Source organism: Cibotium barometz, chromosome 46, assembly GCF_041138505.1.
Source record: "Cibotium barometz isolate CiBa-2024 chromosome 46, ASM4113850v1, whole genome shotgun sequence".
NCBI lineage: Eukaryota > Viridiplantae > Streptophyta > Polypodiopsida > Cyatheales > Cibotiaceae > Cibotium > Cibotium barometz.
The window spans coordinates 2279029-2304907 of NC_141091.1; the positions used below are offsets into that span (position 1 = coordinate 2279029).

The 25879-nt window shown below is 47.3% G+C and overlaps 1 protein-coding gene across 5 annotated transcripts in view; it reads right to left on the minus strand.

The window, feature by feature from the left end:
- The window catches only part of LOC147611801 (magnesium transporter, putative (DUF803)), a 105528-nt gene extending 79936 nt beyond the window's left edge, over window positions 1-25592 (minus strand). For 4 of the 5 annotated variants that reach the window (XM_086783642.1, XM_086783640.1, XM_086783644.1 and 1 more), the window contains exons 1-3: window positions 25384-25592; window positions 25034-25132; window positions 24409-24538 (exon numbers count right to left, since the gene is read on the minus strand). In XM_086783642.1, the coding sequence (XP_086639768.1) occupies window positions 24409-24538; window positions 25034-25132; window positions 25384-25494 (340 nt within the window). In that variant the 5' untranslated portion in view covers window positions 25495-25592. The remainder of the gene's footprint in view (window positions 1-24408; window positions 24539-25033; window positions 25133-25383) is intronic. The other variant, XM_086783641.1, reaches the window with a different exon arrangement.
- Between the last annotated feature and the right edge of the window lie 287 nt (window positions 25593-25879).

A 25879-nucleotide genomic window follows, 5' to 3' on the forward strand; every position in this document is an offset into this window, starting at 1 on the left:
GCTGAGCCTACCCAAAAACCACACGACTTGCGCCAGTTGAATTGTACTCCTGATGCACTACAAAAAATCTCTATCGCCTCCACGAATCTCTGGAGATTCCCAACATCTCCAGCAAGGTAGGCTGTTGTGTCGTTTGCAAACACTGAGTCCATCAGCTCCTCCTGCGTGCGGAGGGGAAGGCGCAATCCCTGAAGTCCGGTCTCCTCGGTGGAGAGAAAACTACTCATGGCCTTGGCGACAAATAGAAAGAGATACAGTGCCAGAGGACAGCCCTGTCGAACTGAGCAGGAAAGGGGGAATTTGTCGCCTCGGGACTCCCTGAATGAGATCTTGGCTTTGAGATGCTGAATAAAGTCTTGAGACTCCATGAATCCACTCCATGGGGAATCCCATCCGGCTCATAGTGCCCTCCAAAAAGCTCCAATCTACCCTGTCATCAGCTTTCTCAAAGCCTAGGACTAGCACAATGACGTCCTGCTGTCGCATCTTGGCCGAAGCTGTCGCCTCCCAGAAGGTGAAGATGTTGTCCAGAATGCTCCGATCCTGAGCAAAACCAGTCTGAGTGTCGTGGATCAAGTCTGGGAAAGAAGGCTGAAGTCGCCTACTAATGGCCTTGGCCAAAATCTTACAGGCCGTCCCTAGAAAGGTGATGGGTCTCCACTGCCGGATCTCCAATCTATCACCACCCTCCTTGGGGATCAAATGTATCAAGCCCTCTGTGAGCCTCTCTGGCATGGCACCTGTGAGCATAATCTCATTGAAGGCAGCACGAAGGCCACCTTCCATGAGGTCCCAATGTCCAAGAAAGAAAGAAACAGGAAGCCCATCCGCCCCCGGCATTCGCCCCTAGGTAATGCCTTCCCCGCCTCCGCCAACTCCTCTGAAGTGAAAGGGGGTCAATAAGAAAGATCGAAGGGAGGGGGAGCCACCTCCCTCGTGTGCCTCCAGACTCTCTCGCGGGCATCCATCACCTGGAGGGATAATGGGGCACCAATGAGGAGAGATTGGAAGAAATCCGTGGCGATGGCTCTCACATGCAGGGGATCAGAAACAATAGCTCCGTCCTGGCCACGTAGCCTACGAATACCATCTCTCCTCCTATGGGGGCCGGCTATCTCAAAGAAGTCTCCAGTAACACTGTCACCGGCTTAAGTCCAGAATGAAGCCCTAGCATGGTATCTATACTCCACTCTCCTCTCCTCAATGGAACGAATCTCCATGCGGGTAGTAGCAATCTGACTCTCAATCCACGGGCTATCTGGGGAACTCTCCTGAAGACGCTGTAAAGAGGCTAGGCCCCTCCTCAGACTCCTCTCCTACTCCTGAAATCCCTCCAATCTACTCTAAGCCGCCTCCTATAAGAAAATATTGATCTCCCCAAGGCCACCATCCAAAGTGCATGCTGGAGAGCTCGAGGAAAAATCCAGTCCCACCCATATCTGCTCAATCCGGCTACAAATCTCCGGGTCTTGAATGAGGCTGCCTGGAAACCTAGAGCTCGCATGTCTGTCGTGCCTCCATGGGTCCTCTAGGGACAGAATAACTAGGGCATGATCTGAAAATGTGGTGCCTGCCAGAATACCAACCATGCATCCACAGCTGCAAGCCCACTCGTCGACATAAAGCCGGTCGAACCGAGAGAAGTTGGGGCCAGTGCTCCGCCTATCGATCGAGAGAAGCCAAGACTCCTAGGGCTACGCCAAACTTTGGGAGATGCCAAGGGTCTTGTCCGCTAAGAATCAGTATCATCTCCTCCCATGCAGAGTACTCCGCTCCTGAGACTATGGTCATGCCGCCTCCAAGTCTGTCCTATGCTGCCTCTATCATGTTGAAGTCACCGCCCATGCACCAAAAATCAACCTACGGCAAGGCTTGTCGGACAGTGCTCCGAAAGATAGCTCTACCTGCACCCGCACTCGGGGCATAAATGTCGAGGAAGCCAACGCTATCCTCTCCAATCATAATGGTAACCCACTGAGCACGTCCTCGAGCTATGACTCTTGATCTTGTCACAGAGAGAAACACTCCTCCCTGCGTCCCTGAAGGGCTAAAGGATGGAGACCAAAAGGTATGACTCCTACCTGGTAGAATCTTCCCGCAGCGGCGGGTACGCCCCTCAGCTCTTGGAGGAAGAGAATGTCGATAGGTCCCCCCACCATAGCTCGTTGCAGCTCTCCTCTAAGGACGCCTCATCCCTAAAAGCACTGAGGCCCCCCTAGGCCCTGAATGTTCCATGACACAATCCTCATATCAATCTCTGTGTGAGGCAGAACTACCAGAACTGCCCTCCACTCGAAGAGTCTTGGGCGCGGGCTTAGACGAGGAATAGTCACAATTTGTCCTGGTGCGAAGTCGCGCCAAGTGGGTGTGGAACCTTCCCTCCATGTTGGGCGCAGGCTTAGAGGGGGAATAGTCACAATCTATCCTGGTGCAAAGTCGCGCCAAGTGGGCGTGGATCCTACCCTCCATGTACTGCCACTCAACCTGAGCGCGCGAGAGTATGCATACTCCGTGCTCCATCGATCACAATGGAGATATCTGTAAGAAGGGGAGAGAGGTACTGCAAGAGAGGTATGCATGAACACAAAAAGCAGCACCTCCAGGCTAGAGGTCACTATCTCCCCTCCCTGGTCTCTGTGGGCTGATCCACCAAGCTCCATCCTGGCCAGGGGCCATAAATGAGTAAGAACGTCAATGATACGAAGATCCTACAGATGATGCGATAGCTCAACTGCCTGATCCTGAATGGTAGCGGCCACCGGCTCTGGATCCCACTCTGCCTCGGGGGCTGCGCTCAAGGGGAAAGAGAAGATCATCGCACCATTCTCTAGCGTAGAGGGTCTGGAGTGGTGGAAGACCACACATACCCGGATAGGGGCTATGGTCTCCTCGAACCTGTCTATCCCTTCCGTCAAAAGACACCGGAAGAAACTATAATCCACAGGCTGCCCCAAGATCCTGGGGGGGCCACTTGGAGACTCAGCTGGGAGAGCCCTCACTGGTGAGGCCGCAATGGTCATCTCCACCGGCTCTGAGAAATGATGAATCAGGCGACGAACGAAACTCGCCGGCTGTCCCCTCTCTGGATCAACGGCTGCAGGCAGCCGACGGAAATGCTCTGGAGAGGCGAGGGGGGAGGGGGGGGGGGGGGGGGGGGAGAGGAAGGGGCAAACGGAGTGACTGCAGGTATAGTCGGAGGCGAGGGTGGGGTAAGGGGGGAGGAGGTGAGGGGGAACGGGAAGGCGTAGAGGCTGGAGAGGGATGTTGCTGAGAGGTATCCATCGGAGAGGAAGGCTGCTGGGGAAGGCTCGACGAAGAGAGGGTGGGGTCAACCTGCCCCACTGGGCATTGAGGTCCAGAAGAGACGTCGCGACGAGGAATCACCGCCACATCCAGGGGGGCGGGGGGGGACCCTCTCCGTGACTGGAGGGGTCTGCCGTCTGCGGGCGGGTGTTGTGATAAGTGCTCGAAACGGTTCTCTATCAGAACCAAATCCTCCTGCATGCTACGAGCCTAACGCGCATAGCGGCGACGCTCAGCTCTGGTGCTTGGCCGACGACCATGGCGGGGGCCAACCATCCGCCACTCTCCGGCTGATAGGTCATCCATGGTCAGAACGTGATGCTCCACGGCCTAGGAACCTGCTCCTCCCTCGGCCCCCTGGTGAGGATCTAGGTGGGAAGTAGGAGGGGGAACAACCGAGGGCAGTCTCCTAGTCTGACACCGAGGGCAAGCTCTAGCCACATGGCCCATCTGTCTGCAAATGAAGCATTGGCCTGGGAGGCCAAAATACTCCACGCGCTGCTGTATGGGATCCCCTCAAAATGCAATGCGATACTGACTCCGGTGAGGCCACACAGATATACGAAGGGATGGGATCCCAGCTGCCCTCGCAAGAGCCAAGGCAACAATGGGGGGGAGACTATCACTCTCCCGATGGCACCACCAATCACAAGGAGAAGAGGAAGGTACTCCTTCCTAAGGCCCGGGAAGCAAACTATCACTGGGAAGCCCGAAACGCCAGCCAATGGGTTAGATGCAGGATCGAAGTCGTGCTGCCACCGAGCAAAGAAGGCCCAAAAAAAAAAAAGAGCGGGGTGGAGACACACAATAACGATTAAAAATATAAAAAGACACACACAATAACAATTAAAAATACAAATGCAAATAATTTTATTTTTTTTAGAAGAAAAGAAAAGAAAAGAAAGAAAGAAGAGGGGCTGGCTGGCCACCATGCGCATTGGACTGGGCTGATGGGAAGCCCTGCATAGGCTGTGTGGGCTGCCCCCCCACCTGGCTGACTGGCTGGGCAGGACCCAGGGGCCTGTCGGCTGCCTGGCCAGGCCCTCTTCGGCTGGCCGTAAGCCTGCCCAGCCCACTCTAGGGCTGGTGGGCAAGGCCTGTGGCCCTCCTGGCCCATTGCGGTGGCTCTAAGCCCACCCCACGTCCATGCAAGAGCACTAAGCCCTCTTCTGGGGTAGCCCTATGGGCTGGACCCCTTTTCTACATGCAAATCCTACATGCTCCTACAGATGCCCAGCATCCGATTGCAAACCACAGACACAGATCATCTAACATCATTCCAAAGGGAGACTCACAAAATACGGACTGGCACTGCTTCATGTGCATCAGACGCATAGAGTGGAACCCTGGTTGACTCGTCCTGGGCTGGGCTCACATGGGACTAGTTTCCACATTTGTCTACGTGGCATCCAAGTGCGGGATGCACATGACATCCCCTTCTACTTAATGTGACAAAAGCTGCATAACCTCCAAATAGTCCGTCGATAAAACCGGATAGTCTTCGAAGAATTCTTTGTCGAGCCAAACTACTTTGTGAGTCCCTTGGTCTTGAAACTTCGTGAGGAATTGTCTTTGTCTTCGGCTGGAGCTCACGGTGCAAAAGGATCTATTCTAGAACCATCACTTCAGCTTCATCAACTATGTCTGGTTTCGCTTCGTCTTTCACTTCTAAAGGGATTGGACCTGCATATGGTTTTATGCCAACTGACATGGAACACATCGTGCATAGTCCAACTCGAAGGTAGCTTCAACTTCATTGACACCTCGTTAATCTTTCTCTGGATGGGAAAAGGCCCGAAGCTCCTTAACGATAACTTTGGGCATCGCTTGCCTACCTGTTTCAATCTTTGCTTCATGATCCGGAGATAAACCCAATCTCCTTCCGAGAACCACACATCCGTTCGGTCTTTGTTGGCCTATCAAGTGTAGGCCTCCTGCGCTTTAGCCAACCTATCTTTCACACACTCCAAAATCTCCCGATAAGATTCCGTCATTATATTCGCTTCAGGTACTAAAGACAAGGTTCTGGTCAATAGCGACTGGAATGGTCTTCCAAACGCTGCTTCATAAGGAGTCCTACCAATAACTCAAGAAAAAGAATCATTCAAAACAGCTTGAACTAAAGACAAATATGATTCCCATTTACCTTGCTGATCATGGACATAACACTTCAGCACATCAAAGGCCGACTGGTTATAGATTTCTGTCTGGCCATCAGTATGTGAGTGAAATGCACTGGAAAAATTCAGTTTAGTACCAAAATTATCAAACAATGCGCTCCAGAAATGATTGATGAACTTGGAATCTCGGTCTGACACTATGGTCCTAGGGATCCTGTCAATCGGGTACCAATGCCGAATGAACAAATGGGCGACGTCTTCGGCGGTCACATTGTGTCACGTGCACACGTTAATCCGGTGCCACGTAGACATGACTACTCCTTATAGCCGCCTTAAGGGCAAAGTTAGAGGTCGTATATGGGCAGTTTGGAGCCAATTTGGTGGTGCGCACCACCAAATTGGCTCCAAACTGCCCATATACGACCTCTAACTTTGCCCTTAAGGCGGCTGTAAGGAGGTGCCACCAAATTGGCTCCAAACTGCCCATATATGACCTCTAACTTTGCCCTTAAGGCGGCTGTAAGGAATACTCATGTCTACGTGGCACCGGATTAACGTGTGCACGTGACATTGCACCTCCGGGCACCCGTAGGACCACCAAATTGGCTCCAACCTGCCCATATACGACCTCTTAACTTTGCCCTTAAGGCAGCTGTAAGGAATAGTCATGTCTACGTGGCACCGGATTAACGTGTGCACGTGACATTCCCTCCTGCTGAACTTGGAGCACTGGGGCACATGATGCGCCTTTGCTCTACTCCCGTATGGGTCCTCGAAAATGCGGGAACTTTGTTGTTGTGAAGGCACCCATACAATCTCTAAATTTGACTTAGGTAGCACGACTACCGAATCTGCTTGCTTCTTGGATGTCTTTGCCAATGCCTCCTTGGAAACTGCAGGCGCTGGAACTGGCCCCTCTAACTTAGGATGCTCTGCTGGCACGGTAGACACCATGGAAACTGTGGGGTTGACCTCATCCTCCTCCGAATAGGATTTGGAGAGATCTACCTCCTCTGGAACTACTGAAACAGTTAACTCATCCTCCTCCTCAATGGATTTGGAGAGAATTGCTAGAACTTTGGAGATTGTGATGACCTCGAAGATTGGCTCGGGGACTGGTGGTGGCTCTGCATAACTAGACAATTGTGGTTCTTGGTTGACCTCGACCTGTGGATCCAGCACTGTGTCTTGTGTCTCTATGGTATCCCTTTGTCTTTGGTCCTTGTACTTCACCACACCTGCTTCCTCTATTTGAGCTTCCTCCATGGGTGGACTCACCACGGTACTTGCTGCCTTTCTTGCTTGAATCTCTTGTTGGCATTCTATCAACTGTTTCTCCAAATAATGATCTTTGAATTCGATTCCGTACTTCTTTCCCACTTCGTGCAAACAAGAAATGTTGGGGTAAAGGCACTATGCCCACCCTTATAGTGTGTACAAGCCCATAAGTTATAGTACATAGTACACTTAGTACTTTTAATGTACTAAGTGCACTATGTGTACTAGTGCAATATACATGTGTGATAGGGGAGTCACACACTCATGCAATTCCCATGAGTTGACTTATCCCCACAACTCTCTCTCTCTCTCTCCCTCTTGTTCTCTTTGTGTATGTCTCCCACATGAATCTCTAACCCTAATTTTCTTCTTCTCCCACATCCTCCTCCTCAATGGATTTGGAGAGAATTGCTAGAACTTTGGAGATTGTGATGACCTCGAAGATTGGCTCGGGGACTGGTGGTGGCTCTGCATAACTAGACAATTGTGGTTCTTGGTTGACCTCGACCTGTGGATCCAGCACTGTGTCTTGTGTCTCTATGGTATCCCTTTGTCTTTGGTCCTTGTACTTCACCACACCTGCTTCCTCTATTTGAGCTTCCTCCATGGGTGGACTCACCACGGTACTTGCTGCCTTTCTTGCTTGAATCTCTTGTTGGCATTCTATCAACTGTTTCTCCAAATAATGATCTTTGAATTCGATTCCGTACTTCTTTCCCACTTCGTGCAAACAAGAAATGTTGGGGTAAAGGCACTATGCCCACCCTTATAGTGTGTACAAGCCCATAAGTTATAGTACATAGTACACTTAGTACTTTTAATGTACTAAGTGCACTATGTGTACTAGTGCAATATACATGTGTGATAGGGGAGTCACACACTCATGCAATTCCCATGAGTTGACTTATCCCCACAACTCTCTCTCTCTCTCTCCCTCTTGTTCTCTCTGTGTATGTCTCCCACATGAATCTCTAACCCTAATTTTCTCTCTCCCATTCAACTGGTATCAGAGCTTAGTGATCCCTCCCTCTTCCCTCTTCTCCTTGATAGCTGAACGAGCTGTACTGTAGCTGGCTGTCACCCTCATTAGGTGAGTCGTACTGTTCCATGCACTCAGCCCTTGTTTCGCTGCCCAGCTAATTAGAGCAGTGCAGTCATAACAGCCAGGTGATGCAACTCGCAACAGCGAACACAGGCGCAGGTGGAGAAGAAGGCGAAGAGTCAACGTGCAGCCAGACGTCCAATTCAGGCGGACACGTAAGCCACTAGGCGTATATGCGAAGGCAACAATCAGGCGTGAGGGAAGGAAAGCACCCGTAGCGTGGCTGAGGTAGCGAGGAGGCTAGCGCGCACAACTGGCCGCGTAGCCAACAACTAGGCAAAGGCAAACGTGCATCTATTCGTGCCCAGCCAGCAGCGCAGGCTGGCTACTAGGCGAAGGCGAGCAAGCGAGCGAGGAGTAGCTGTTGTGCGTGTACCAGCGAAGCTCTCCTCAGGCAAATTCGTTCGCTCCACGTATGTTGGGCAGCCAACAAATTGTACGTTGTGCCATCGCCTTGCACCTTCTGGCCTCACTTTCTACAACAGTAACAGCAGCAGCAGCCCCGCAGGAGCTTCTTGGGCTCCGTTGTTTTCCAAAGCTTGATGTTGGGTGCTGGAGCTTCTCCGCCTTCTGTCTCTGCAAGGTCTAAGGTTTCCGAGGCTGAACAGAGCATCAGATTTCTGCAGCAGCACCAAATTCAGCACACCCCCCTTTTCCTGCAACAAAAAATCAGAAATTACAAGGTATTCTGCTTCAATTTTTTTTTAGGATTTGCAATTGAGCAAGTACAATCATCAATTGAGCAGGTACAGGTGCCCAATTGCTCAATTTTGAGCAAAATTGGCAAAATTGGGTGACATTGGTCACAATCAGGATCAATTTGCAGGAAATTGGATGTCGAAATTTGGAGCTTTTGATGTAATTGTGCAATTAAGCAGTCATACATGCTGTATGATGTGAGAAATCGCACATTTGGGCAAAATTTGCAGCAAATTGCAGTGCAAATCAAGGGGCTTTTGTGCCGATTTGATTGATTTGCATGCAGGCAATCGCATTTGATGCTGCGGATAATGTGTTGATGCCTTACAAGCACTCACTGTGCCTGTAAATCAAGGGGCTTTTATGTACTGGATGTATATGTGGCCAGGGGGAAGCATCACGAAGATTTTGGATGCCTTCATGTGCGTCAATGTATCATGTATGATCAGAAATTGATCTTAAATCAAGGGGCTTTTCAAGTTCGTATGCTTGTTGAGCTTGGCAAAGCAGCAGGCAAGACATTTATGCCTTGAATCCTCAAAAATCAGCTTGCAGTCAAGGGGCTTTTGCCCAATTTCTGTTCAAGACTGTTGTATGCAGTGTTCGGGACTGTAAAAGTCTGATTTTCACTCATTTGGACAGCCAGGAGAGCATTTATTGCTACTGTACCTGTTGGTGCAGATTTGGCACAGCTTTGTGCAAGTTTTGGCATGGCTGTACACTGATTTGAGTAAGGAAAAGGCTCGATTTCAGCTGCTATACTTGCCGGTACAGGTTTGGTACATCATTGGTGAGCACTTGGTACTGTTATACAGTACTTTGGAAGGGCAACAGAGCACATTTAAGGTGCTGTCCAAAATCTGCAGCAACCAGATTTTGTTGATTTCATCACATAAAGTGGGAGAAAAGTTGCATTCTTGCTTCTGCAGTGGGAGATAAAGCTTGGGAGAACAACTGTGAGCACTTTGTGTGCTTTTGGTGCAGTGTTTGCACATTTTGCAGGGAGTCAGGTATTGACAGGTTGCATGTTGCTATGGCAACCACAGGTGAGAGCTCTTCATTGCTTCACATCAAGAAGCTTGAAGGCTCACATAACTATGATATTTGGCAAACCCAGTGCTATAATGTGTTGCTCCAGAAAACGCAACACAAGCCTATCAAAGAAAGGGGTGTAATGCCCGCTTCTCTTACTGCTGAAGAGTGGGAAGATATGGATGAGCTGGCAAGATCTACTATCATGTTGTCTGTGTCAGACTCATTACTTTTCAGCATTCGTGAAGAGAAGATAGCTTGGGGAATGTGGCAGAGATTGCAAGACTTGTATGCCCAACAAAGTGCCTCAAGCAAAGTGTATTGGTTGAAGAAACTCATAGGTCTTCAGATGAAGGAAGGGGCGTCTATGACAGCCCATCTAAATGAGTTTAATGGTATTGTCAGCCAGGTCATTAATCAAAAGTTGGCAATGGACGATGAGTTCAAAGCCACTTTTCTGTTATGCACTTTGCTAGAGAGTTGGGACACATTCAGGACAGCCACTAGCAATTCGCATGCTATGCTGTCATATGCAGATGTTGAGGGTGCTCTTCTTCAAGAAGAGATGAACAGGAAAAACAACTCTGTTGGAAAGTCCAATGCAATGAATGCACGTGGGAGATCCCAACAAAGGGAAAAAAGCCAAGAACGGGGAAGGAGCAAGTCTCGCTCCAAAAAGGATTTGGAATGCCATTATTGTGGCAAGAAGGGACACATCAAAAAGCAATGCTACAAATGGAAAAATGATCAAAAGGAAAAGGGAAAAGGCAAAGACAAAGAGAAAGATGAAGCCAAAGATGTAAAGCCAAAGGGCAAAAGTGGAGTCAAGATTGAAGAAATCAATGTGTCACATGCAGGTGGCAGTGAGGATGAGGTCCTATTTACGTCTTCACTTGATGCCCATTCACTTCTTACAGGTGGTCATGGTATGCACTCATGGATCATTGATTCAGGTGCCTCCTTTCATGTCACAGGTTGCAAAGACTTGTTTGTCAGGTATACTATTGGCAATGAAGGAGTAGTTTATTTGAGTGATAACCATGCATGCAAAATTCTTGGCAGAGGTGATGTGAGGCTTGTGTTTTCAGATGGCTCACAGCTTATGCTCCATGATGTCAGGCATGTGCCTGAGATCAAGAAGAATCTGCTTTCTACTGGACAGCTTGATGATGCTGATTATGTTACCACATTTGGTTGTGGAAAGTGGAAGATTAGTAAGGGCTCACTGGTTGTTGCCTGAGGCTCTAAGGTGGACACTCTTTACTTTATGCATGCAGGTGTTTGTCACCATGCTAATGTAAATGCAACCGAGCTGCCGGAAATCTCTATGTGGCATAGCCGGTTGGGACACATGAGTGTCAAAGGAATGGAGCAATTGTCTCGTTTGGGTTACTTGCCTTCTCTAAAGTTTTCAAGTTTTCAGTTTTGTGAGCATTGTATATATGGCAGGCAACTGCAGTGCCCCCACAAGAAAGCTCTTGGACAGAAAGATGCTCAGTTAGAGCTTGTGCATACAGATGTATGTGAGATGCCTCAGCTTTCTTTGGGAGGGGCAAAATACTTTGTGTCTTTTATTGATGATGCCACACGCAAGGTGTCGGTTTATCCTCTTCGTTTGAAGAGTGATACATTCTCAGTGTTTCTGAAGTTTGTTGCTCTTGTTGAGAATCAAACTGGCAAAACACTGAAGGCTTTGCGTTCCGACAATGGTGGAGAGTATATGTCCAAACAGTTTCAGGACTTTTGTGATGCTAAAGGCATCAAGAGGGAGCTCTCTACTCCTTATGATCCTCCACAAAACGGGACAGCAGAGAGGATGAACAGGACCATTCAGGAGAAGGTCCGTTCTATGTTGTCACATGCTGCATTACCTCATGGTTTTTGGGCTGAAGCTGTTATGACAGCCGTTCATCTTATAAACAAGTCACCTAACACGAGGCTTGGTGGGAAAGTGCCAGAGGAAGTATGGACAGGGAAGCCTCCGTCATACAAGCACTTGAGAGTGTTTGGTTGCGTTGCGTACGTGCACATACGCAGGGAAATGCGCACCAAACTTGATCCTAAGTCTCACAAATGCATATTCCTAGGATATGGTGACAAAGGTGAAATGGGGTATAGACTTTGGGATCCCGTGAATAGAAAGATTATACACAGCAATGATGTCATTTTTGATGAAACATGCATGTATAAGGAGCCTGCAAGGCAACAAGAGCCTGGCAGAGTCATCTTTGATGATGATGGACATCATGGACAACAACCAAGGGCTGTAAATCAGCCATTACAGCAGCAAAACCAGCCCTTAAATGGTGCTGAAAATGGTCCAAATGGACAGCCAGAGATGGCAGAAGATATCCCTATGGATATACCACAGTTAGAGGAGATACCGGGCATGATTTTTCAGCCTTATGGCATGGAACAGGAGCCACCAATAGGTGATATGCAGGCTGGACAGCAACCTGCAAATGATGGTCATTGGGTACGGAGGTCCACTAGACCCTCCAGAGCCCCTGACAGGTTTGTTCCAGGGGTTGACTACTTGATGCTCACTAACTGTGGGGAGCCCTCATGTTATAAGGAGGCTTTACAGAGGGCAGACAAAGCTCTTTGGGAGCGTGCCATGAAGTCAGAGATGGATTCTCTGCACAAAAATGGAACATGGAAGTTGGTGCATTTGCCTGCAGGCAATTTTGCCATGCAAATGGGTTTACAGGCTCAAAGTTGCACCAGATGCAAAGCCAAGATACAAAGCCAGGTTAGTGGCTAAGGGCTTCAAGCAAGAATATGGTGTGGACTTTGATGAGATCTTCTCTCCAGTGGTCAAAATGACCACACTTAGAGCTGTGTTGGCTTTGGTTGCGTATGATGATCTGGACTTGATTCAGATGGATGTGAAGACTGCTTTTCTTCACGGTGATCTCCATGAGGAGATATATATGCAACAGCCAGAGGGTTATGCAGTGAGTGGAAAGGAGAAGCTTGTATGCAAGCTGAAAAAGAGTCTTTATGGGCTCAAACAGGCACCAAGGGAATGGTATCATAAATTTGATACATTCATGAAATCCCAGAAATTCAAGAGAAGTGACATAGATCACTGCTTATACACCAAGAAAGCTTTGGATGGCAGTCTATTGATCCTCATCTTGTATGTTGATGATATGTTGATTGCCGGGAAATCTCGTAAGGAGATGGATGCCTTGAAGCAGAGGCTGCATCAAACCTTTGATATGAAGGATTTGGGTGATGCAAATCACATTTTGGATATGCGGATACTTCGGGACAGAAATCAGCATGTGTTGTATTTGTCTCAGAAGGAATACATTGCATACAACAGTCCCGAACAGAAATTGGGCAAAAGCCCCTTGACTGCAAGCTGATTTCTGAGGATTCAAGGCATAAATGTCTTGCCTGCTGCTTTGCCAAGCTCAACAAGCATACAAACTTGAAAAGTTCCTTGATTTGAGATCAATTTCTGATCATACATGGTACATTGACGCACATGAAGGCATCCAGAGTGTTCACGATGCTTCCCCTTGGCCACATATACATCCAATACATGAAAGCCCCTTGATTTACAGGCACATTGAGTGCTTGTAAGGCATCAACACATTATCCACAGCATCAAATGCGATCGCCTGCATGCAAATCAACCAAATCGGCACAAAAGCCCCTTGATTTGCACTACAATTTGCTGCAATTTGCTGCAATTTTGCCCAAATGTGCGATTTATCACATCATACAACATGTATGAGTGCTTAATTGCACAATTACATCAAAAGCCCCAAATTTCGACATCCAATTTCCTGCAAATTGATCCTGATTGTGACCAATTTCCTGCGAATTGATCCTGATTGTGACCAATGTCACCCAATTTTGCCAATTTTGCTCAAAAATTGAGCAATTCGACACCTGTATCTGCTCAATTGTTGATTGTACTTGCTCAATTGCAAATCCCAAAAAAAAATTGAGAAAAATACCTTGATTTCTGATTTTTCTTCAATTTGCAGGCTGTTGCAGGAGATGGGGGCAATTCTTGCTGCTGCAGATTGTTGGTGCAGGTGGGCAATTTTGATCCAGGTGCTTGTCTGTAAAGATGAAGGACGAACACTTCTCCAGCCACGTTATGGCGTTCAGGAATGAAGTCAGTAACACCATCTTCTCCACAGTTCAGGGTACGGGACCATGACGGCTGCACTAAGTTCTGCCTTGTTCAACAATGGACAGAGCTGCGGGGCCTGTTTTGAGGTGAAATGTGATTCGTCGCCGTCACTACCACCGAGACTGGCCGCCACCCTTGCACCATTCGGAGTCCGACCACGCTGACGATGGTCTCACAGGCTTGTGGACTTCGTTCGCCTAGCGTTTGTTCGCCAACGCTCAGCGCCACGTTTGCAAGGTTGACGCCCGACTTGTGGACTTCGTTCGCCTACGAGCTGCTGCCTTCGCCACTCGCCTGGTTAATAACGTGGTCAGTTGAGGGCGCCGCTGCAGTTTTCGCCTAGTGTATGTACGCCCAGCGCTACACTACAGGGCCCTCGCTTGGCTGATGGGCAGCTGGGGCAGTCCACGCTGCTGCCAGCCAGCAGCTGGTTGGCCAGCTCCTTTTGTGCTGCAAGGAGCAGGGCGATCAGGAATCAGCAGGGCGACCAGGAATCAAAAAAAAAGCCCAAGAGCAGGCGACCACCACAAAGGGGGGGGGCGGCTAGCAGAGCAGAAGAGGGAGGAGAACCTGGTGACCACAGCTCTGATACCAGTTGATGGGAGAATTAGAATTAGGGTTAGGTTAAGAGTTCATGGGAGACATACACAGAGAAGCACAAGGGAGAGAGAGAGAGAGAGAGTTGTGGGGATAAGTCAACTCATGAGGCATGAGTGTGTGACTCCCCTATCACACATGTATATTGCACTAGTACACATAGTGCACTTAGTACATTAAAAGTACTAAGTGTACTATGTACTATAACTTATGGGCTTGTACACACTATAAGGGTGGGCATAGCGCCTTTACCCCAACAGAGTTTGCCTCCGGAGCGGTTTGCTCATTGCAGACACTTGATGGACATTGGATGAGGCCAGTTTCAGCCTTGATATGGCCTTGTATATTATCATGTACATGCTGATTTTTTCTTTTCCTTTACTTAAGGGCACTTTGCCTTTAAGTGGGAGGTTGTTGAGGTAAAGGCACTATGCCCACCCTTATAGTGTGTACAAGCCCATAAGTTATAGTACATAGTACACTTAGTACTTTTAATGTACTAAGTGCACTATGTGTACTAGTGCAATATACATGTGTGATAGGGGAGTCACACACTCATGCAATTCCCATGAGTTGACTTATCCCCACAACTCTCTCTCTCTCTCTCTCTCTCCCTCTTGTTCTCTCTGTGTATGTCTCCCACATGAATCTCTAACCCTAATTTTCTCTCTCCCATTCAAGAAATTTCATTCTTGTAATACTCCATCTCAGACTGAAGATACTCCATGCTCAATTTGCTATGGTCGTCGTATTGATAGGAATCCATGAAGAGCTGCTTGCTGTTTTTATGTAGAAATCAACCCAAAAAGCCTAGTTCTAGGCTTCTACATGCATGCTAGACTCCCTAGAATCATACTAGGCTGAAATCTAGACTTTCTAGCACTATGCTATGCTGAAATTGGACAAAAAAACTAATGCAAAAACGCAAACCCTAATTTTGCATGCAAACCCTAAAACGCAAGCCCTAATTTTAGAAATCCTAATTCAACATACACAACTCCTACCTAGGATAGACCTAGATGCTCTGATACCAATGTAACATGACTACTTTGTGGAAGCGTGCTTAAATGATGATTAACGCAAAGCAATAAAGATTAATGCTAATCACGTGCTCATGACATAGAGTAGAGAGAAGGAGAAGAGAGACTCTTTACCTAACCTACTCTTACTATATATTACTGAATGAATGAGTAATTACAATGATTGTCATAGGTCCAATGTAGATCTAGACTATGAATGCTATGAATGAACTTATGCTTACTGTTCTCCACTGTGCGTTAATGAAAAACGCGGATTTGGAGATGTACTTGGCTGATCCAAACTGTTAGACTGCATGTCCTTGGTCTTGGCTCTGCAATCTCTGTCTCTAATGATTATGAATGATCCATGACTTTCCTTTACATAGGAAAGTGATAGCAAGTCGTAATCAGGTCGGTTTTCACTTTTCAGGCCATAAAAAGTCATCAAAAATGTCATAAAATGTGTTCATATTGTGTCCATAATATGTCCCAACCATTGGTACATGTCCTGGGCACCTCCGGGCACCCGTAGGACCACCAAATTGGCTCCAAACTGCCCATATACGACCTCTAACTTTGCCCTTAAAGCGACTGTAAGGAATTGTCATGTCTACGTGGCACCAGATTAACGTGTGCACGTGACACATTGGCCCAGCATGCAATAAGCATAACAAATTTGCTGAATCTATCAACAATAGTCAAGCACTACGTATTACGCTTACCCGGACTAAGAGGCAAATTCATGACAAAGTCCATCAATATATCCTAAAAAGATCCCTCGAGAATTGGTAAAGGCTGTAGCAACCCTATCTTCTTCCCATGAGGAGCTTTCACTTTCTGACAAACGTCACATTGTTACACATGAGCGAACACATTGTTACACATGAGCGAACACATCTCGCCTCATTCTTGGTAAATAATATTGCTTTTCTAGCTTCTCCAGAGTTGAATTTATGCCCCGGTGACCATCAATGATGGCGTCATGGGCATCATGGAGAAACGCTGCCTTGAACGACTTCATGACACAAAGTCGGCCTTTGTAGAAAAGCCAACCATCTCGTATCAAAAAGTGCAATGGTCTTGTGGCTTCCAATGAATGCTCCCACTGTGTACCGAATTCCTCGAAATCCGCATAAGTGTGCTTCATGTCATCTAGTCCCGTACCAACAAGGTCAAGTCAAGTAGTCTAAATCAATGTTACTGTTCCCTTCCTGCTCAAAGCATCGGCCCACTGGTTTGGCCTTTCCTAGAAGATGCTCGATCATACCACCATATTGCTAGAAGATCTGGCTTCAGCGGTACTAATGGTCACTCCATTGTGCACTTGGCATTGTCTGAATCCAGCGTAATGTCTAATGGTCAATGCGAACCTTAAATTCACGGCCATAAAGAAAATGTTTCCAATGTTTCAAGGCCTCAATAACTGCTAGGAGTTCCCAATCGGTAGATCGAGTAATTCTTTTCTACAGATAGTAACTTACGAGACATGTAAGCTACTAGATGGCCATTCTTTTGTACCACACCTCCAATTGCGATGTTACTAGCGTCAGTGATTACTTGGAACGGCTCGTCCCACGAGGCAAGCGCTAGACAAGGAGCTTCTGACAAAACCACCTTGAGGTTCTTGAATGCCTCCAACGCTTGTGGAGCCATTCGGATCCACTGCCTTCTAGTCTTGACACCCTTTAGCAGATCGGTGAGATCCACCAAGAGGTCAGAAAATTTATCTATGTGGGTGGAGTATGCCTGGCATATACCCACACAGAATCTAATGTCATATGCGGTCTGCGGTACTTCCCAATTTGACAATCTCGGCCACATTAGCCGAATCAAGTCAAATGCCCTCAACACTAATACTATATCGAAGGTAGTAACCCTCGAACAAACGAAATTCCGACTTCTTCTCATTGACGCAAAGCTTGTTGCTTTCTAGCAATTTCAAGACTTTCTCCACATCAATGTCATGTTGCTCAACAATAACTACAAATACCAGTATGTCATCCAAAAATATGAACACACACTGTCCTATTAAGTCCCTGAAAACACGCATCATCATGCGGTTGAATGTGGCTGGGGCGTTCATCAAGCCGAAAGGCATGACCACAAATTCATAGTGAGCCTATTCCATACGAAAGGCCGTCTTGGGGATGTCCCCCTCAACAATCCTCACCAATCCTCACCTGGTGGTACCCACTCTTCAAATCTAGTTTTAAAAGCACCTTGGCCCCATTCAGCCTCTCGAGAATATAATCTATTCGAGGCATCGGGAACTTACTCTTAATAGTCAGCTTATTGAGTGCATGATAATCGACACACAATCGAGAAGAACCATGCATGATCGGTACTGCAAATGGTGACATTGCGACATATGATGCCAGATTTGCAACAGCTCTTGGAGTTGGCGGTCCAACTCCGATTCCATTGCCTTGAACAGGCGGTATGAAAACTTGCACGGGGAATTCGAGCATGGAAGGAGGTCTATCTTGTGGTCCTCCGGTCTAGACGGGGGGGAGCTGGGGAGGGAGATTGTCTCTAAGAAAAATCTTTTGGGACTTTTCATGGAGAGCCTGGTACTTCTCTGACGCACTGGGCACTATCTGAGGAGTCTGGATGTATATCATCGCACAATGTGCGCCTTTCTTGATTTCTCATTTAGCTTGTAAATGGCTTATGATAGGAAAGTTCGGGATTCCTGGCTCACACTTACTGGTCAGTCGGGCCTTGGACACATTCCGGATAATCCGAAATGTGTGCCTGTCCCAATCGATATCTGGCTGGAACTTGTGAAACCACTGAATTTCCATAATCATGGCTACTCCTACAAGAGAAGCAACCATAAAATCTCGCACAAACTCTATGCCTTTAATCACTAATTTAGCATCTTGAGCTTCAAACTCAATGCTCGTCGTCATTCCTGTGCTAAGGCCCTCAACTTTCTTGTCCACTGAAGTCAGAATAAAACGGGCTCGCCGAGCAACCTATTCCGTGACCACATCCTCCGTATTGTCGATGTCAAACAAGACAACAACTTTCTAGCCACATATGTAGCCAAACGTCTTGAGCAATTCATTGCACTCACACTCTTGGTCATGGGCTCCCTTCTGCTCATCTTCGAGCTCCTAGCTAATGATTGCACCAACCGAAGCACTGGGATCTGAAGAACTAGGAACAACCGCTAGGTCTATGTGCAAGCTGGGCTCACCATGGAAGCCATGGAGACTAGGGTGGTCGTCTGTGGAGTGGTAGTCTTCTTTGGACAATCCCTAGAAGTGTGTCCTTTTGTGTGACAAAAGAAACACCTACCCTTGTACTGAGTTGTCTTCAAAAGGGTCATTCGATAGAGGATCTACTAGCGGGATCTAGGAAACAGGAGGAGGAGGAGGAGAGGGAGGAGGAGACGGAGAAAAAGGGACTGGAAAACGGGTGCACTCTTCCAGGGCCAAGATCTGCACCTTCTGCTCTTCCAATTTGATGCTCTGTTCTGCGAGCGCTCGCATCATCTGCTGGAACATATCATGCACACTCAAGCTACCGCCCTCGAAGGACTGCCCCATGCACTTTGTTCCGAAGTTCGTCGTTCTCTCTCTTCATCATAGCTCGCCGTAGCAAGAAAATACACTTCCTTTTCGGAGCGCAATCTCACCATCCACTATACGTATGGGAGACTTCCGGAGGCTGAAAACCAAGCGTCCTTCTAGGGACAAGAGTCACACCAAAAGGGGGTGGTCCGCCGGACTCTAGAAACCAACCACACAAGCGAGAAAAAAAGTCTTTCTTTTTTCTAGTTTTCTAGCTGAATCTTCACACTTGAAGAAGGCTCTGATACGAACGTAACAGCGTTCAAGAATCGGTAACTTCAATGCTCAGAGAATTCAGCAATCATTCACGATGAATATAATGCAAAGAGGACACAGTATTGGGTCCCAAATGCCCTCTGTAGGGACCTCACCATGAATGGTGTATTTGCTTTATTAGAATGATGTAAATCTGAAAATAAAGACTGAATCATGACCTGCACTTTTCACCTTGGCTGGAGCACTTCCCCTTGGCTGTCCTGACCCTTGGACCACACCACCTATTGTGAATTATGAGATGCTTCTACTGATTTCATGCTTGGGTATTTATACCCCTTCAGACTGCTGGTCGGCTGCCCCAAACAGGGGTTGGCCTGTTGGAAAACCTCACGACCAGCTCATAAACAATTAAATGCTCTTTTAATCCATCGTTCTCATACTGGAGACTGGCTGGCCACCATGCGCATTGGACTGGGCTGCTGGACAGCCCTGCGCAGGCTGTGGGGGCTGCCCCCAAACCTGGCCACACTGGCTGGGCAGGGGCCAGGCGCCTGTAGGCTGACTGGCCAGGCCCCCTTGGGCTGGCTGACAGCCTGCCCAGCCCACTCTAGGGGTGGTGGGCAAGGCTTGGGGCCCTCCTAGCCCCTTGGGGTGGCTCTAAGCCTACCCCATGCCCATGCAAGAACACTAAGCCCTCTTCTGGGGTAGCCCTATGGGCTGGACCCGTTTTGTACATGCCAATCCTACATGATTCTACACATGCCCGGCATCCAGTTGCAAACTAGATACACAGATCATCTGACATCATTCCAACAGGAGACTCACAGTACGGACTGGCACTGCTTCATGTGCAAGACAATGCACACCTGACCTCGGACATGTAGAGTGGAAACCTGGCTGACTCATCCCGGACTAGGCTCACATGGGACCAATTTCCACTCCAGGTCCTACACCTTGTTCAGATATGTCTACGTGGCATCCAAGTGCAGGATGCACGTGACAATTGGGCATCGGGCACCCCCGAAAGCTCTTTGTCATACACCGAATAATTCTTTTCATCATTATTCAGCTTGCGGCTATAGTAAGCCACTGGCCTACCATCTTGTTGTAAAACAGCTCCAATAGCAAGGTTACTGGCATTGGTAATCGCCTTGAAAGGATCATCCCATGACGCCAACTTCAAAACTAGTGACTCCTCAGAGGCAACTTTCTTCATTGCCTCGAAGCCTTGCCCATGATGGACACTTTCTGACGACGAGTCTTCATGCCTTCGAGCAAGTCGGTGAGAGGTGCTGCACAGTCAAAAAACTTGTCCATGTATGTGTTGTAGGGTCGACAAAGACCCACACGAGCGGATTTCCTAGGCTGTAGTGGGATCATCCCAACTGAGAATGGCCTGTATCTTGTCACGATCGAGGCTAATACCTGATGATCTGATCATGTATCCCAAGTAATGGATTTCCAGTACTCCAAACTCACTCTTCTTGGCATTAATAAACAACTCATTGTCCTGCAAGAGTTGCAAAACTTGTGCCACATCTCGATTCTCGCTCATGCTGACCTACAATCCCTGAGAAGATGAGAATGTCATCTAGGAAGATGAAGACGCATTTTGTAACACGCGGAAGCTCTGGGAGTCTTCTTTTAGCCCTAAACACCACATAGAACATGTGGATGCAAAAACGCGGACAGACGGAAGAGAGAGAGAGAGAGAGAGAGAGAGAGAGAGAGAGAGAGAGAGAGAGCGATAGCTAGAAATTCAGTAAATTCATATGGTACAAAAAAGGTACCCATTCTACAGCCCTAGGCCGCCTTCATGAAAAGGTGGAATACACCAAAAAATGTCCTACTCTAAGGACCCAACTCAAAAGGAGTTGAATGACCCAAACATTGAGCAAAAATGCCTATTTATATGCCCTTGGACTCTTGGAGTGCTGGCCGACTGCTGGTCAACCAGCCGACTGGTCATAAATGCAACATATGATGAAGCGCCTGCTGCCGACAATCCTTGTGTAGCCGATAGTCTCTATGTGCAGCCGACAGTCCTTTTCATGCAGCCGACTGACCTTCCTTGTCCCCTTCTCCTAGTCCACACTAGCCACTTCTACACTTTATGCTCCAAGTCTTGGTTCTAATGATCCTTTTCTTGGCTGCCCCTTTTGGACTAGCCCCAGAGAATGTCCATGGCAATTCATGCACATGACACCCCCCTCTGCTAAACTTGATGACGGGATTACAACCTGTTCTTGAATGACTGTCATCATCCCATTCTTTTCCCGAAGTCCCTCTGTCATCTATCCATCTCTGGCAACCCTTTTCTCTGAAAACCTGGCCCAGTCTCCAAAACCACTCTGACTCTAAATAATATCTATGCATCTGTTCCTTCCAGTCCCCAATCTGTTCCTGCCCTGACTCTGAACACAGTCTTGGTCTTCATTCCTGAGAAATGAGTCTGGCACTCACATCACCCCTTGGAGAATCATCCTCCCTTGGGACCGTTGCCCGAAAACCTATTTGGCTCACAGGACTGCCATCCCCTCTGGCTTTGTGGAACACCACCAACAAACCTCCTGGGAGCTCTTCCCGATCTTGTGTCCCTTGCCTTGGGCTTCGTACCCGTGCACTTTCCTGTACCTTGGACCTGTACACCTTCATATGGGACTGAAACAGCGTTTAGCCTTGCTGAGCCTAATGCTCTGATACCAATGTAACACGCGGAAGCTCTGGGAGTCTTCTTTCAGCCATAAACACCACTTAGAATATGTTGATGCAAAAACGTAGACAGAAGGGAGAGTAGAGAGAGAGAGAGATAGCTCGAAATTCAGTATATTCATATGGTACAAAAAAGGTACCCATTTTACAGCCCTAGGTTGCCTTCATGAAAAGGTGGAATACACCAAAAACTATCCTACTCTAAGGACCCAACTCAAAAGGAGTTGAATGACCCAAACATTGAGCAAAAAATGCCTATTGATAGGCCCTTGGACTCTTGGAGTGCTGGCCGACTGCTGGTCGGCCAACCGACTGGTCATAAATGCCACATATGATGAAGCGCCTACAGCCGACAGTCCTTGTGTGTAGCCAACAACCTCTGTGTGCAGCCGACAGTCCTTTTCATGCAGCCGACTAACCTTCCTTGTCCCCTTCTCCTAGTCCACACTAGCCACTTCTGCACTTTATGCTCCAAGTCTTGGTTCTAATGATCTTTTTCTTGGCTGCCCCTTTTGGACTAGCCCCAAAGAATGTCCATGGCAATTCATGCACATGACACGTTTGCCAATGAGATCCCAAAAAAACCAAGTCATCATTTTGTTGAACGTCACTGGTGCGTTGGTGAGTCCAAAGGACATCACCACAAATTCATAGTGGCCGCGCTCGGTACTAAAGACGGTTTTTGGAATGTCTGCCTTAAAGATCTGAACCTGATGGTAGCCACTCTTAAGATCTATCTTAGAGAAAACGTTGTCCTAGAATGTACTCTATTCTAGACATGGGGAATCTATTCTTAACTCTTAGCTTATTGAGCGCCCTATAATCCACACATAAGCATGCGGACTTATCCTTCTTTTGGACAAACAGAATGGAACCGGCAAAAGGGAAGGAGGGCGGTCGGATAAATCCAGACCGGAGTAGCTGGGCTAACTCCTACTCTAGCTCGCTCTCCAATGCCTTGGAAAGGCGGTAGGGAAACTTGCTGGGAGGCTCTAAACCAAGAACCAACTCTATGCAATGGTCCTCAAATCTACTGGGTGGGAGATTGGGTGGGAGTTCATCTCATAGCATGATGTTGATGTATTGAGACAAAGGACTAGCCATCCCCTGCTCCATTGCGGGTGCTATCTGAACTGCATTAGACCAAGAGCGGACATATATAGTAACGCACACTCTCCTCCTTTTCTAATGGCTCGTTGAGCCTGAATGTGGGAAATGAGTGGAATTCTAAGGATGCTCCAACACCCACGAATCATGATGGGCTCAGAAAAAACCTTCAACGATAGTGAGTGTCCTACCTCCAATTAGGAATGGGTGCATACTGTCTAAACCACTAGATCCCGACGATCATGTCACACCCTAAAAGAGGGGGGAGAATGAAATCCTGCTAGAATGTTGCCCTCTGAACCTGAAACTCAAACTGCTGAGCTTTATGAGAGATATGTGTCCGTAGACCAAGTGTAAACCCATCCACATCTAAATGGAACCCGTCCACATCTAAATGGTAAGGAACCAAGGTACAGCTCATCTTGTTTGCCAAATGCGGAGAAATGGCATCCTCAGAACTACCCACGTCAAAGAGGACAATGAAATGCTACCCTCTTGCAATGCCATAGGCACGGATGAGAGCCTTTGTTTGTCCCTTAGGATCTTCCTGCTTATCATCAAATACCACTGGTGGCATTGAATTAAAAGCGCACAAAAGCTGAACGGCATTAGAGGCTGATGGCAGAGGGGTGGATGGGGCTGCTACGGTTGCTACTGTGGAAGTGGATGCCTTAGCAGCCTTTTCAGCCTACAACTTAGTGCAATCTTTCTTCCCGTGTCCCCCACTGTGACAGAAGAAACAACAGTTCTCTGTTCTGTACCGTGTTTGTTCATCCAGTTGGAGATAACCTCCAGTGATGCCCTCCTTAGCTTTTTCCTCAGGAGTCTTCTTGGGCGTAGAATCCTTGCCACCCCCACCACCAACCTCTTTTGGGGACATCCTCAATGGACTCACAAGGGCCTAAACCTCACAAGCTAATCACCCCTCTCTCTCATCATAGGTCTTGGAAGGGAGGCGAGATCCCTCATATATACATCAAGGCTGGTGTGACGAGGGTGTCAAAAAGCCAACCCTTCATCCTGGGCTTCAGGAGATATGTGAGAATAGGCAGAAGCATGAATAACTCTGGCTACGACCAAGATGACAAAAAATGCTTCTTTTTTGCCACATTTCTAGGGAAATGGGTCTTATAATGCTTCCGTTAACAAAGGTGAGTTTGTTTACACAAAGCACATCCCCATTTTCAATAGGCATAAAAGGCTTGTGCTCTTCACTTCTTAGAGGCCTGAAAACTCTTCTGCCTTTTACACTTTTTCTGGCTCGCTTCACACAGCACTTGCATTGCCCAACTCTTGGTCCAGCAGCAAGGCCACAGTCATGAAGAAGTGCTTACAAATACAACACGACAAGTGACATGCATTGAAAAGCATTTCAGCTACATAGTGTACAAAGTGACTAATTCCTATGTCGTGTTTTATTCCAGGCACTATGATGATCTCCTGAGTCCTAACATTTTAATTAGCATACACAAAGATGCCATTCACTTACCGATTGTTCCACTGCCAGCCAACGCTACACCTAGCCAGTCAAGAGAGTTCATCGTTTCATGCAAATAGAAGTGGGAAAAAACTGCTAGTATTGCCAACCCACATCCCGAGACTGGTTGCACAACCGAAACCTGTCTCAAAAAACAACAAATGGATCATCGTGAGCTGAAACACATGGGCCAACAACTATGGCAATGATCAACAACTTTTTGGAAAGAGCACATGCCAATATTTGCAGCTTTCAATTGGCCAAATTAACCTCACTTTCAAACTCAGGACCAATTTTTTCATGTTTATGTGCAATATCAAAAAGTAAGTACTGCCTCTACTCCACTTACTTTTTTTATTGAGAAAGTAATATATATTTAGGTGCCAAGTTTCAAATTCGCACCCAAACTGGGAAATGTGGCATGATAGCTACTCTGGCAAGGGCCCGTCGACACTTAATTTAGCTATTTAGGGCAAACTTCTGGCAATATCTAGTTTTACTACCAACTTTGTTCAAATGATTACTCGATCCCTCCAATTAGGTCAAAAGGCTTGGATTTACCAAGCAGGGCACACCTTGAATGATGTAGATCAGAAAAGACCTCGCTACGGCTAGATTTAGGTTTAATGATACATACAGGTGCTTCAGAGACAGCCTTCAGCATTGCCAATGCTCCCAGAATGTCCAGGCCAAATCCCACTGTCCAGGTACGGCTTGAAAGGTATGCCTGCATGACCTGCCCACAAGAGAAATTAGTTTAGGGCAGATGACGACGAGGATCACATCACGAGCACTTATACGAAGATTATAATTTTTAAGACAAATAAATAAATAAGAAAAATAATAAACTCATTGAATGGTGGAGGAAATGGTGCAGAATCTTCATTATCAAAAGAAGCAAAACACACCAAAAAAAAACAAACAAACAAACAAAAAAAGAGGGGGGAAATCGAACAATTTTGTTTCCTGCAAGGTTTTCTAACGTACCTTGATGCTGAGAGAGAGCTGCGGAAGGCCCTTGGTGCCTTGCTTCTGCAGAACTTTGCCGATGCTGTTTCCGGCTGAAGCAAGCACGGTAAAGAAAACGGCCACCCACATCGTCTTCTGCGACAAGAAGAGTAAGAAAGAAACCAAGAGAGGGGATCTCCCCGTCAAACTAGCTTCTTATATTATTAGGCGTGCTCCTGCTCGTGTATGTGTACAGTGTATGGAGAGTCGAGTTTATATACCTAAGGGTATTTAATTTAATTGAATTTGCCATGTCGGATTCCGTGCCTCCCTTTGCAGCTCTTTTATTTTATTTTGAACTTCTTATTAGTAAAATAAATTTATTTATTTTCATAAAGCAATGTAACAGAAATCTCGAGGAGTCATAGCTAAAGAGTTTCTATGGCATGTCCTGGATTGACTGCGTAAGATTATGGTGATCCATGGTACTTTAGTTCAAATCCAAGGTATGGTTTGAGTGTAGTTCGTACTTTAA